Source organism: Mixophyes fleayi, chromosome 1, assembly GCF_038048845.1.
Source record: "Mixophyes fleayi isolate aMixFle1 chromosome 1, aMixFle1.hap1, whole genome shotgun sequence".
In the NCBI taxonomy this organism is placed as follows: Eukaryota; Metazoa; Chordata; class Amphibia; order Anura; family Limnodynastidae; genus Mixophyes; species Mixophyes fleayi.
Window position 1 is genome coordinate 162,720,362 of NC_134402.1, and position 15,324 is coordinate 162,735,685.

The window sequence follows — 15,324 nt, forward strand, 5'->3', positions numbered from 1 at the left end:
TATACACTGTGTAAATGCAGGGTATTTGCAGAAATATATGCACTTTGGAAATGTAGGATACTTGCAGAGAGATGATCACTTGGCAATGTGTCAGGAAACATCCTACGAGTTAAGTTATCAAAACCTTTTGTTGACAACAGCTTCACCTTTAACAACTCATTTCACATGGAACCAGATATGTTTGTCGATTTTTTGGTTGTCGCCATGACAACTTAACTCAGGTAGGTGGGCACCACAAAGGACTTGGAAGCGAGGTGCTGAGCAGAGATTTCTATGGCAACAGGGATGCAGATGCACTTAGATCAGAATATACTGAGTTGAAATATGATGTAGTACCAAACTCCACCAGTACAACAGTTTGGCAATGTAGAGTAGAGAATGAAGCTGGGGAGCAACACAGTGCAGAGGAAGGTGCTGGAGCAAGATCAAGCTGTCAGTCTGAAAGGTGAAACACCATTGACACAGGTGAGTCCGATGGAGCAGAGAGTAGGCACCACAATCCTGTGGCTGGGTGGTGGTCTCAAAGACAAAAGTCTAAGTCAAACAACAGGCAAGGGGTCGATCAAGGCACTGATATACGTCGTGACAAGCAATAGGTATATCCAGGCAGTGATCAGGAGTAGTCAGGTCACAGGCAGAGGTTAAAACCAAGTATCAGACAGGAGCAGAATATACTCAGGAACAGGAGCATGGAGAAGCCAGCGTGTGAACGCTATATCTGGCAAAGGCTTAGTAAAACTGACAGGTATTTAAAGCAGCAGTAGCCAATCAGGGCAGGTGTCAGATTGAGCTGCTGGTGAGTCGAGTTCATGTGATCACACCCAAGCTGAAAACAACCCTGCAGCAGCCAAAATGAAAACAGCAGCTACCTGCTGTTTCTAACACAATGCATGGTATTTGCTGAAAGATTATCACTTTGGAAATGCAGGGTATTCAGGAACAGTGGTGGAAATAACTGGAGCCTGGAGCCAAGAATCATCCTCAGGAGAAAAGTGTGTTATTCTGGCAAAGAGCCGATCTCTGGAGCAAATTTAAATAGGGTGCTCCTAATACCTATTGGTTGCACAAATCATGTGAGCTGTTGAAATATGATAGGGCTGGAAAGATAACCAGGAGTGAATTCAAGATGGCCGCACCCATGCAGCAGGACAAACAGTAGGTTTTGGGTTTTTTTTTACAAATGAAGAAGTGGGGTTCAACACTGCTGCAGGTGACCAGGAGAGACCCAGATAGTTGTGAGATGATAACCGCAGACATCTTAAGTCTCACTAAGACCCCGATGTGTGACAGTTTCAACTTCAGGATTGATAATTAATCTGCTCTGAAAAGTCTAACCCTTATGTTATTCTATTAAGTGTAATTCTTATGGAGAAAGATAGATTATTATGAAAGGTCAAAAGTCATCATAATATATTTCACTAAAACATTATTGCCCTAGTATGGCTATTAGATTAATAATACTTTATAGAGATTGTATAATTACTGCATCAATCTTTCCAATTCAAATAGAAGAGAGAATGAGTCAGTAACTAAAGATTTCGTTCTGTAAATCATATAGACTTACAGTACATCCACAGACATGATCTTAGATGTGTATTTGTTGAGATTATATTAGACAAATTCTTGTATTTCCTACATTTCCAATGACGAGTTATATAATATATCCAGGAGAAACGTGATTATTATGTTCGTATAAAATGCTGATTAATAGTAATATCAGGTCGCATACACCCCCCTTATTGTGCGTATCTCTCTGATGACAACGAACCCCAATAAACATTTAATGGTTCTGCATTATTAGAAAAGTAAAAAAAAATCCATCATTTTTAAGTATCATTTCAAAGGCAAGTAATAAACAGTACTATTATATGACATATTCAGAAATTAACGATTTATTGGCCATTGGGATCTTTTATAATAAACTAGGTTTACAATAATACTCATAATTGTATAAATCAGTGTGTCCTAGACATATATATAATAGAAGTATGTTTAATACATTGAAGTGCTATATTATTTTATTTCTAATACACAGACCCATATTGCCCCATCTGGCACAAACATGCCCGCTTCTCCAGACCAGCTGAGGAAGTGAAAGTAGGCTTTCAGAAGGTGATACATTTCTTTAATCAACAAAGTGGTGGATGCATGCGTGGAATTGTATGGATTTGAAATAGGAGACAGGACCCACAGTCGGAAAGGGTAGGCACTGTCTCCTGAAAGTTGAACAAACACACTTTGCAAACAAAAAGCAAAAACAACTATATGTGTGTTTGAATGGCTATAGACACTTTAAACTCTCAGAAATGTGTATCTTTACTGGGGTACAATATTATCTTTAATAATTTTAAAAGACACATGATTCCAAAAAGGTTAACTGCATTGTGAAAATGATATTTAAATAAATGGAACATTGAAGCAACTATAGTTTATGTAAATTAATACTTACATTACCAAAGTTGTGTTCACCAATTACTAACCAAACGTCCATTAATAACTTGACAATGTGGTACTCTCTGATGACTGATCGTCTCACAACAAAGGAGTCATGGACACTCCACAGAAATTTGGCAGCATTGCTACAAATAAGGAGAAGTACATTACATATAGAATTCATGCTGGATTCTCTCCCATTATTCCTGCAGTCTTTTGGTAAAGCATTTTATGACCCTCATTGGGCGTACATGGCTGAATCTATCCTATTTAATCTCTGTCACGGTAAGTTTTAGATTATACTATTGAATTTTGTCAGTGGATGAGTGACAATGGAATGTTGTAGCCCAAAAAATGCCAATACCGCAAGGGACGATGACATTAAAGATGAATTGGCTCGTATTGATCCTCATTTAATTCTTGAAGTTTATGGATAGATGCATGACTATTGACAATCGTCTCACAGAGCCCCGGAGGGATAGATATAGGACCCAATGTCCTAATACAGTGTTTTCTCCCTCAGCCACTTCTTTCCAACAGTTGGCTACTAATCCTGAACAATCTGAGCCTGAGTCAATGCATATAGGGGGGATTTGAGGACCTCTCTCTACTCAAGAAAGGACAAGAAGAAGAGAATTTAATCTATGTCTGTACTGTGCCAGTTTAAGCATTTTTGGCAGAGTGCCCAATTTGAAGAAGAACCCCGTGGTCTTCGGGAAACATCCAGGCCCCAACTCTGTAAAGAGCGGGGATCGGAGCCAAACTTTCTGCCCTCTTACAAACAATCAGGTTAATCTCATCAAAACTATTCCCCACTGTTATATATCCCTTCAAATAGATTTAATCTTCAAGGAAAAGCACATCAGGACTTTGGCCTTGGTTGACTCTGTTTTTATGGGAAACTCTATTGATCGTAGCTTTTCATAATGTTCCCACTCGGACCAAAGCCATCACTATACCCTTGGAAACTATTGATGGAACGCCTATTGCTTCAGACCCTGTTGATAAAGAAAAGGTGCCAATACACCTCAAAGCTAACCAAAAACATCAGAAAATCTTACCTTAGATATCTTTCAATCGCCTAAATTTCATGTGGTTCTGGGAATGCCATGGTTAACCAAACATAATCCTAAGATTAATTGGTCTAAAAAGGAGCTGATATTTTCTTCTTGATTCTGCACCGCCCACTGCCTCACTGTTCAAATGAGCGTTTCCATTGAGGTGGCCCAACAGGCAGAGATTCCCGATCCATACCTGAAATTTTCTGATGTCTTTCACACAAAACATGTTGAAGTCTTGCCCCGTCATTAAATTCTATGACTGCCCAATAGACTAGGTTGCAGGGGCTCCATTACATTTTGGCTGCATTTACTCCTTGTCTGAGTCCGAACTGAGTACCTTGATGAAAGCCTTCAAAAGGGGTTTATCCGTCCCACCATCTCACCCACTGGTGCTCCCATATTCTTTGTGGGGAAAAAAACATGGAGGCTTACGTTCTTGTGTTGATTATAGGGCCCTGAACGCCATCACTGTTCGTAATCGCTCCCCATTACCACTAATTCCTGAACTATTTTAAAGACATCGTCCTGCACACATCTTCACTAAACTTGATTTGAGGGCAGCATATAATTTGGTTAGAATTCGTTCAGGGTACAAGTCAAAAACTGCGTTCCGTACGCACTATGGTCACTTTGCATATCTTATTATGCCCTTTGGACTCATCAATGCACCTTTCAGCGCTTTGTCAATGACATTTTTTGAGATATCTTAGACCAATTTGTTGTTATTTACCTAGATAACTTTCTCATATATTCTCAAAATGTATCTGAACACAGAAGACAAGTAAAAGCTGTTCTACAGCGCCTCCGAACCCACAGTTTATATGCCAAGCTTGAGAAATGTTCATTTGAAAATACATCTATTGAATTCCTAAGACATATCATTTCCAAACAGGGATTGAAAATGGACCCTAATAAAACTAAGGCAATTGCACAATGGCCAGTAAAAGCAGTTCAGCGTTTATTAGGGTTTACAAATTATTACAGGCGCTTTATTAAAAACAATTCTAAGATCAGTCAAGCCTTTTTGACTATGACCAATAAATATATTCCTTTTCACTGGATTTATTCTGCCCTGGAGGCTTTTCATCAGATAAAGAAACTTTTTCAAACAGCTCCCATTTTGGCCCATCCTGATCCGGCAAGAGCATTTATCCTCCAGGTTGATGCCTCTGACAGTGCAGTAGGCTCAGTACTGTCACAGCGGCAAGGAACAAAAAATGTATTACACCCTTGTGCCTTCTACGCCAGGAAACTAACCCCTGCTGAACAAAATTATTCTATAGGGAATAAGGAATTACTTGCTATTCTCTTAACCTTAAAAGAATGGCGTCCCCTTCTTGAAGGGAACAACATTCCTATCACCGTTTATACCGACCACAGGAATCTTGAATACCTTAAAACTGTCAAGAATCTTAATTCTCGACAAGACCACTGGTCCCTCTTCTTCACACAGTTTAATTTTATAGTAAAATATAGACCGGGGTCTCGTAATGAAAAAGCTGATGCCCTGTCTAGGATGTATGAAAAACCTTCAGAACATGCACCAGGGGACTTGCCTGTCCTATCACTAGAAAAGATTATAGCTGTCATTTCCCCACAGTCTCTAAAGAAAAGAATTGCCATGGCAACCAAAAAGTTACAAAGCATTCAGAAAGTCAGAATCCTGCAACCCGAATTACAAGAACATCCCAATGGGTACCTGATGAGATCTCTTCAAGTCTTTGTACTAGCCTCTGTTTTACGCTTCAAAGTTCTAAAATTGTGTCCTAATTCTAAGTTGGCAGGTCGTCCTGGAATTTATAAAACTCTGAATCTTGTCTATAGATATTTTTGGTGACCTCAAGTTTCTAAAGACATCAAACTGCATGTTATTGCCTGCACTACATGCGCCAGACACAAGACCCATCATTCCCCGCCCACTGGTTTACACTAACCATTGCCCATACCCGCAGGTCCGTGGAAAGACATATCAATGGACTTTATCTCAGAGTAACCTCCATCACAAAATTTCACTAACATCTTCCTTGTGGTTGAACGATTTACTAAATTAGCACTTTTTTGTTCCTCTCACCAAACTGCCGTCGACTCCACAAACAGCTCGAATATTTGTCAAACACATTTTCAAATTACATGGTTGCCTTGATTGTATTGTGTCAGATAGAGGGACGCAGTTTACATCTCGTTTCTGGAGAGCCTACTGCAACTCATTACACATTCACCTGGATCTGTCTTTAGGCTACCATCCACAAACCAATGAACAAACAGAAAGAGTTTATCAGTGTCTAGAACAATACCTATGGATTTTAACTATTTTCCAGCAGAATGACTGGGCTGAGCTCCTGTCAATGGCCGAATTCACTTACAACAACACAATTCATTCCTCCACTCAAACAAGTCCATTTTTCGCTAATTATGGATACCATCCACAACTCATTCCTAAAATCGACACTAAGATAATATTCCCATGGTTAAAGACTTACATCAAAAGCTATGCAACTTATGGAACCAATTATCAACCAACATTGCTCAAGCGCAAAGACAATATAAGTACCATGCTGATTAACGGAGGTGAACTGCTCCGTCCCTCTTAGTAGGGGAAAAGGTTTGGCTCTCCGCAAAGAATTAAAAATTAGGAAGGCCATCACAGAAGTTGGCTGATCGGTACATTAGAGTTACTTAGTACAATGCATAAAATTCATCCGATTTTCCACAACTCACAGGTTAAACCAGCAAAATCTCCTCCATCCAGAATATTCACTCCACCACCACCTGTAAAAGTTCATGGACACAACGAATATATTTCTAAATAACAAGAAAGACTATCGGTGCTTCAACCGTGTATAGACACCTTATATAATCATGAATTAAACCAATATATATAATTATAATTATATATTTTTTACCTCCTTACAAATTGAACAGGGTGCGCCCAGAGGAATAGAGTAAATTAATGTATTAAATAAAATATAATAAAAAAAGAATAATACGCAGATCTCATAAATGTAGCACAGTTTTAGTTCAACCTTAAAATGTATACAGTACAACCAATATACAGCATATGGAGTGTGATAAGCTGAACAAATAAATATAATATATAGCATACCTCTCGAGAGTCTGTCTCGAGAGGTGTCTGGTCAGTACACCATTAAAACAAAATCAAACACAGATCTATGATAATCTAATATAAAAAGGAGATGTAAATATAGGATTAATCTCACCCGTTTATATTTTTCATCTATAGCGTTGAGATGTGATCTCTTTTGAATAGTGATTATATGATGTAGTGGTCTTCGTAATGGGACTGCAAAATCTCTGATTCCACTTTACTCAGTTCAAGATAATCTTTAAATCTCTTGGATGTTTCCTTGTATATAGGGAGAACATTAAATCCTCTGTGCTCTGCCAAAATAGCCGGGATATATTGTAGAATTGCTCAGTCCCGTAATTAAAGGTGATCACTAGGCAAATAAATTACGGACATTGTATCCAGAGAGTATTGCCAAATCATTGCATCACTATTGGTAAAAAATGTATTTAAAGCAAATAGCGCAGGGCACTTATTTAATGTAATTTTAATGTGCACCTATATATTGTTTTTATTTGTTATATTGTGAGATAGGTAATCGTTATTTCTGAGACCAGGGGAAGAAATTTGTCTCTTGTCTAACCTTGCTATAGGATATGCCTACTTCTGATGTATATATCTGATACAATGAGCCTGTGTTTACCAAGCCTTTGGTGTATTATGGTTTGCGGAAGGGGCTTGGTGTTCTGTGGAAATGTGTATTCGGCGACTGTCTGAAGTATTCATGCCAGTCAGACCTCTTGACTTGCTAGTGAGTCTCCTGTCTCTGAAATAAGATGCAGGAAATCGCAAAAAGGTTTTTAAGTATTTCATAGCCAAGTATAAATATTAGGGGCTTTGCAATGTACGCAAATCAATGTTTTGGTAAATGAGGTTACATCCTGATTCTAAAGTAGACTATTTCTGAACTGTATAAAAGATGAGCTGTGTGAGCATGTAAGTGTTCATCTGATTTTTCATCTGACATGATCACACTGGTATCTTCCACCAGTGTGTGTGAGTAAATAAACCCTCTTGCTTAATAGACCTGCTTGGAAACATCTTCAATATCGCTGTATTCCTGTGATCTACAGATTAGACCCAAATCTAATCCGTTCTACGGCTGTGTCTGAGGTTTGGACCCAAGCGTTTCCAGTACCACCGCTCTGTCTGCTACCCAGCAGCCCTGGTCCATGTGATAGGCCAGGGGGGATCCACTCACAGCATCCCGGATCCATAGTAAGAGGTCCAGAGTAACCAGCCCAGGTAAACCAGCAACGAGACACGTTAGCAGCGTCAGTGACCCAGAAGAAACCCGGTTCTGGATGCCGGTATAGGAGTCCAGTGGTGGCAGCCCTTCCTACTGCGGCAAGAGGCCGCTTTTGGGATAACGAAAGGGAACGGTGGCAAAGTAAGCCCATCCGGTTCCCAGCAACAACAGACAGGGTGGCATATCCTGTCACAGTCGCCATCTTCTGGAAATCTTTTTGTACACTATTTGGAATCAAGCTAAGTCTGTTTTTTGCCTATCATCCCCAGTCAAATGGGCAAACTCAGAGGGTTAATCAATCCCTAGAACAATTCCTTTGCATTTATGTCTCGAAATTTCATGATAATTAGGCTACCTTGCTTCCATGGACAGAGTTCGTCTACAATAATGCATGCCATACATCTACACGTGTGTCTTCTTTCTTCTACAACCTTGCCTTCCATCCCCAGGCCAACTCCTTGGCCTCTCTGGTGCCCTCAAGTCCATCTGATGTTTCAAGTACTGCCATTCGCCTTACTCTGATATGGAGGAAGGTTCATGCTGCCCTTAAACAAGCCTCTTTCAGATCTAAGTATTTTGCGGATTTGCACAGTAGACAGTGCTCTCTTAAAGTAGATGACAGCGTATGGCTCTCGACACGAAACTTCGACAACCTTGTAGGAAACTTGGCCCCAAGTTTATTGGATTATTTCTCTATATCAAGCAAGTCCACCCTCTGGCTTTCAGATTGAATCTCCCTCGCTCTCTCAGAATTCTGAGTACCTTTCATTGTCAACTTCTCAAACCGGTTGCCATGTCTCGTAAGTTCAGACCTCATCGAGCTCACAGACCATTAAAGGTGTCCAGTAGCTTAGGGCATAAAACACTCTGGGCTAGATTTACTAAGCTGCGGGTTTGAAAAAGTGGGGATGTTGCCTATAGCAACCAATCTTATTTTAGCTTTCATTTATTTAGTACCTTCTACAAAATGACAGCTAGAATCTGATTGGTTGCTATAGGCAACATCCCCACTTTTTCCAACCCGCAGCTTAGTAAATCTAGCCCTCTATGTTGTTTTTATAGCTCTATTGGGAGACCATCTAAACCAGGGGCCTTACCATTTGGGACAGACAATTTAGCTGTATCCACCTTCTCCAGTGAAATCGGGGAGTCCAAATAGGTTTTACTGTCTATTGGAAGTCTGGGAAGAGAAATTGAATTTGAGTAACTCGTATGTTTGCAGTGCATTAGTGTCATACTGCACCTTTAATGTATAGCCCTCAGTAAAGTAAGCATAGAAGACCTCAACTATTCAAAAAATGCTTCACCCCTCAACTATTCATTAGTACCGGAACAGCTGCGCTGGCTCACTCTGTTTGCGACATATATGCTAAAAAATTACTGCACCTATCTGCTGTGCATAGTGAACATGTTTGTAAAAGAGTAGTTTTCTCTTATAATTGTCCAGTACATAATCAGTCCATTCCTTTACAGCCAGTAGTTTTTAATTAGTCTTTATTTTACTGGCTGAGAGCATATTGCTGGGAGATTTTGTGTGTTTCCCTTCTCTAGGAGAGCAAAGCGTAAAAAAGGAGTAACTTTGTACCTGGGAAAAACCATGTTGCATTGGAGGGGGAGGTAAATTTAAAATGTGGGGACAGATTTATAGTTGTGGTAGGACATGTCCTAAATCAACTTTAAATTTCAGTGTAAAAATAAATCTATCAAGTATTTGTGTGCTACATGAAAAAGCAGCCAGTGCAAACTAATAAACTAATTTGCACCATTTGTATTTACTCCTTTTTTGCCTTACTTTCCTTAATGACTCAGACCCTTTATGTCCATAAACCTGCTTCTTTCTATAAACGTTGCTTTATTATATTACTTTGATACTGGGTGTGTTGTTTTGCATTGAAGCTATAAACATTGTTCCTCATTGCTTACATTCTGCTTGAACTCTAACTATTCCTGTCTGTCACCTGACATATTGCCTCAACTATCCATTTGCTATACAATTTGGAATTTTACTACGTACCTATTACTGACTCTACCTGTTAGACTACTCTAATCCCATAATACTATAATTGGACTGCTGTACTTCCTTGTATTGCTACAGTAGACCTAGTAGTAGGCTTCTGTATCTTGGAAAAACATAAACACCCTGGTATACAAATAAGGCATCCCAATGCTGAGGAGTTTCTGACAGCAGTCAAATACAGAAACCCTTACATTTTTAAAAACAAAATATAACTTCAAACTGTCCTCTCTTACCCTGATTTTGTGTTTTACATTGTGTTAAAATGCATAGCGTGGAAGTTCCCATGATCTCACACAATACAATTTAACTAAACATTTTATTTAAACCAAATAACGACACGGACACCAAATTAAAGGTGGAATGAATAATAACAATTTATTAAAATTAACTTATAAACTTGAACCTATTGAGGACTGTATGGCAGACGAGAGCAGGGCAGTCAGAAAAAGCAAAATCAATAACGGTGGAAAGGTCAGACCATAGTATCACCAACCCAGGATCATACCTTATCTATTAGCCGGTGCTAAAATCTGTCCAACGGCAAGACTACACCCCCTTATTAACTGCCCGTATTGACCTGTAGATACAGGCCGAGGGTCCTCCTCACAGGCGGACCAACCATATGATGACACCAACAAAAGGGAGGTAGTGACCTATGACAAGATGAACCCAGCACCATATGCACACCTACTGACTGCACTGCTCTCCTGCCCGCGCCGCAATCTATATACGGATATGCGGCTCGCCATCACCAGACCTAATCACAGCCCTCAACTTCCAACACAACTGGTCTATAAATTACCGTATCCCTTCATCAGACAAATGTACCCCAACCAGTCTAAACAAATAGGAATATTCCGCTTTCAACAAAAGGTGAGATATAGCCGAACCCCCCCAGCACCCGGACAAATTTACTGGCTGACTGATTTATCTTCCTTATTACTGATGCTATAGCGACAGCGGGGATACTCGACCTCCATTGCTGGCGTTGAATTATGTATGACCAGCACAATCTAATGCTAGGCCATCTATGGGCAACAGCTGGCATGTCCTCACGCCTACTAATAATGAGATTCAACGATTTTCTCAGGCCCACATTGTTACCCCCTAAATGTATGACCAGAATATCAGGAATACCATGCTTGTTAATTTCACTGCAAAAGGAGTGGAATAAATTCGGCATATTTTATGCCCCTCTTTTCTATCTATCTGCCTTGAGCATGGGCAGCCATAACATGCTTGCTTGCCCAGTAAACATAACTAAAACTAAAACTTTCAAAACTAAAATAACCGGGCCTAAGTCAACAAAAGCGTATACTGAAAAAAGAGAGGGGGGCTGCCCTTGAGACGGAGGAAAACTACGACTACCACCTTACGACCCAACCTGATGAAATCTTATTTATCACACACACCATTTACAACAAAACACTGTATAGTAACATTAAAAGCAGCAACCCTAGTGAAGGTAAAAACCTATAAAACCCCGGAAGGCCCAAAGCCAATCAGGCCAACCATAGGAAGAATAGGAAATATCCCTTTATGCCTCCGCTAAAAGCGGCAAACAGCATTGCCCTGGATCCATCACTAAGAAAAGAAAAAGAGGTAGAGCAGAGCTGCGGAAAAGGAACAAAACAAAATGGTTAAACATTGGGTCTAATGTAACTTTTATAACTGTTGTACTTCCACCTGCCTAAGGCCTGAATGGATGCCATGGATGCCCCTCCTGATGCTGCATCTGTAACCGCACGAATATGAAAAGAATGAGTCCCGAAATCCAAGGGAGGTAAGCCTAAGGAAACTAGGGCACACTTCAGTAATGCGTGAAATCGAAATTTAGTAATAAGAGATCCATCTCTGTGCACAAGTCAAACATCGGCCTGATGGGGACGTAACCCTGCTAGCTGATGACATAGATGAACCGGGCAAATTATCTTATCTTGTTGACTGAGCAGAGAAAACCAATGACCCACTGAACATCATTGGGATTTAAAATAAAACATTTTGACAATATGGCTGCCCCTATTCTATTTTTTGATTGCGTCACCAACTTGCTAACTCTAAGGGCACTGTAGAAGGCCCTCGAGAAAGCTATGCTAAAAAGGTTAACTTCATAGGAATCTGCAGACACCTGAGGCAAGGCTGAAATGATATGAGATAGCAATAATGGATCTATCGGCCTCCTATTATCCCGAATAGAGTGAAGTTTGGTCCACTCTTTTAATGCTTTACTGATAAGGAATGATTTGGTGGGATCTGGAAGTCCTTGCAGTTTTGCCATAAAGGATATACCAGCCAAGGTCGATGCCACAGCTGTTTTACTAAGACCTTCCTGGTAGCACCCCCACATGAAATCAGCAATACCGTGATGAGTCCCCGGGGGACGGTTGTTACAGAAGAACAGAAAGTTTTCCCACTGCTCCCATGCCAACTATAACTTCCAAGTGGATGGAGCTAGAGAAGCTTCAGCCAGGAATCTTATGCCGGTTCGACCATCTGCCAAACATAAGATGGACATGATATACCGATGGGGTTTGCATGCGTGGCTAATGCTCTAAAACGCATTCAATCGAAACAGAATAGGGAGTCTGCTATACAATTATCTATTCCAGGGACGTATTTGGTGCGAAAATTTATGTAGAAATCCAGGCAACGAAGCACCAGAAAGCGCAATAGATTAACCGCTGCACGCAAAATTAAATGACCCTAATAAATATTGTATCTGCCGTAGTGTGTGAGAAGAAGAGGCCAGAGTACTGGATATCAGACTCTCCAATTTCTAAATATTATCCGGTGGCAATCAACAACAGCCATCTACTGTATCTATTTCTATCCCTAGAAAAGATAAGCACGTTGAAGGGCCCTCCGTCTTGTCCTGAGCTATAGGTACCCCCATAACAGAGAAGAGGGCTTGTGCTGAGTATAACATATCTAAGCATATAGTGGAATTGGAAGGACCCACAAATAGGAAATCATCGAGGTAATGCGCTATTTCGTAGTGACCTGTCCCCGCCTGAATAGCCCAATGTAGAAAAGAGCTGAAGGACTCAAAACAGGCACAAGAAACAGAACACCCCGTGGAAAGGCATCTATCAATGTAATATTTGCCCTTGATCTTAAAGCCCATGAACCTAAATGAGTCAGGGTGAAGGGGAAGTAACCGGAATGCTGACTCGATATCCAATTTGGCCATAAGGTCCCCTAAACCAAAGTGATTAATAAGTGTCAGGGCCTCTTGAAATGATTGCTAAACTACCGAACTTATATCCTGATCTATGGCATGGTTGACTGAATTTCCTAATGGGTGAGACAAGTGCTGTATTAAACGGAATTTACCCGGGACTTTCTTTGAAACTACGCCTACTGGTGAAATAACTAAGTCTGGAATGGGTGGAGGAACCATAGGGTCTGGAAAGGTAGAACAGGTAGAAAACCTGGCAAGATTAGTAGCACGCCCCATAGGTGCTGATGATGAGGGCTGGGAGTCCGGTGGAGCCGAACCCACAGTATTAAGCAGTCGCTGCATAGCGGGCGGGAGCGCTCCGTACCTTACTTGACCGAGACATGGAGGAAGGAGATAGGTCATGGCAAGGGGGGGCAAGCGGAGAAGGAGCACCGCTGAGAACTAAGGAGCCCAATATGATAAAGAGGGAAACGGACAAAGGCGTGAATGCGGAGGGGGATAGAGGGGACCAGGAGAAAGCAGGAGAGAACGAAGGGAATGAGGGAGAGACGAAAAAGGAGAGGGTAAAATGGGAGAAATTGGAGACAATAAGAGAAGAAAGAAACTGCAAGAAATAGGGGAGGAAAGAAATATCACACAAAGCACAACGCAGAGCTAATACTATGCCTGACTATGGCTGTAATCTGGAAGCAGGAACAGACGGATACTGCCTGCGCTGCAGTATATAAAGATTATTATTATTATTATTATCGTTTATTTGTAAGGCGCCACAAGGTTTCCGCAGCGCTGTACACAGTACGAACAGTAGACTATACAGGGTAAAACAGTACAGAACAATAAATGCATCATCAAGATCATCAAGACCCTCCTCCAGCCCTTATTGGCTGCTATTTCTTGTAAGCCTCATTGACTGGTGAGTACCTTGGTCACTCACACGCATGATTTTAACTCTGTTCTGTCTAAATGCTATCAGGCCCATTGTGATTTGTGAGTGGGAACTCAGAGTCAAGTGAATAAATTTGATAAAGGTGGAGAATTTTTGTGTGTCCCTCCCCCCCGCAAAGTTTGCTAGTACCAGTGTAGGATGGCAGCACTAGGGTAAACCTGATTGGGGGGGAAACTTGGGCCACACTGTATTTATTTATTTACTTATTATTGTGCTGGCAGGTCCACTGGCAGCAATAAGGTTAGGGGGGTTTGGGCTAAATGTTTGTGTTTTTTTTGTTTTGTTATTATTAACTATTTGCGCCAGAATGCAGTGTCTGTATTGCCATCGGGTCCGGGGCTGTAATGCCAGCGGGTCAGCCAGAGGGTCTGCTGGCTACCGCTGGCATTGCCCTTGAAATGTCAACATTGTTTCCATCAACATCACTACTGTCGAAATTTACAGTGTCACCATTTTGGTGTCGTCATAATCACTGTCGCCATATCGTTCCCAAACCATATTTTATTTATCAAGAAAAGATGGCCTGGCACCCATTATTGTTACCAGTTAAATCTATACCGTGTTACACCTGCCCCATCATTACTGTTCTACTGTATTCAGACCTGAATGCACACACGTTTTTTGGCACTTGATTATGATTTATAAACTATGCCATTTACTAAAGGCCAAAAAGTATCAATCCAACTTGCCAGGTCTTAATCTGCAATCCCAGCATTTAGTATTTGCAGGTTTGATGAATTGCTTTTTATTAAAAAAAACAAAAAAACAAAACATGTTGACACAGGTGAGATAGCTTAAACTGCATGCAATTGTAGGTATCTTTCTTATCTGCATGTGAAAAAAAAAAAAAAAAAAATCTCTCCTTTTCATATTTGAAGAGCCAAGCCTAATCAGCCACGGGCTGTTCGTTCTAAAGTGGCGCCCAAACAAACATAGAGAGTTTCACTGGAAGCCCATTCATTTATTATGTGTATAAAGAGGGCAAAGCTATTTTGTTATTACTGGGGCAAGATTTGTAGAGCTATTCAAACACCTGTACACACACCTGAGGTTTAGTGTCATTCAGAGAAGTTATATCGTGGCAGTTGTGCCCACCACATGGGGCCTTACAAGTGTGCCAACAGAGGTTAATCCATTTGACTTCAGTCAATTAGTAAGTTACTTTGGAGGACTGCCTAAGACTGTTATAGCTTAATCTACCAAGCCGCCTAAGTAACCTGGGTTACCAACATTAAATGCACCAATAGTACCCAACGTTAACAGTACTGATATAGTGTTAATATATAGCCTTGTTAGCCAAAGGAGTGTGGTGTGAGTTTAGGGCACGTGTCAGTGTGAACGAATATGTATGC

The 15,324-nt window shown here is 40.7% G+C and overlaps 1 protein-coding gene across 1 annotated transcript in view; it reads left to right on the top strand.

The window, feature by feature from the left end:
* The first annotated feature begins 378 nt into the window (after positions 1 to 378).
* The window catches only part of TMPRSS11F (transmembrane serine protease 11F), a 94,452-nt gene continuing 79,506 nt past the window's right edge, over positions 379 to 15,324 (top strand). The window contains exon 1 of the mRNA XM_075198337.1: positions 379 to 465. Within this exon, the coding sequence (XP_075054438.1) occupies positions 379 to 465 (87 nt within the window). The remainder of the gene's footprint in view (positions 466 to 15,324) is intronic.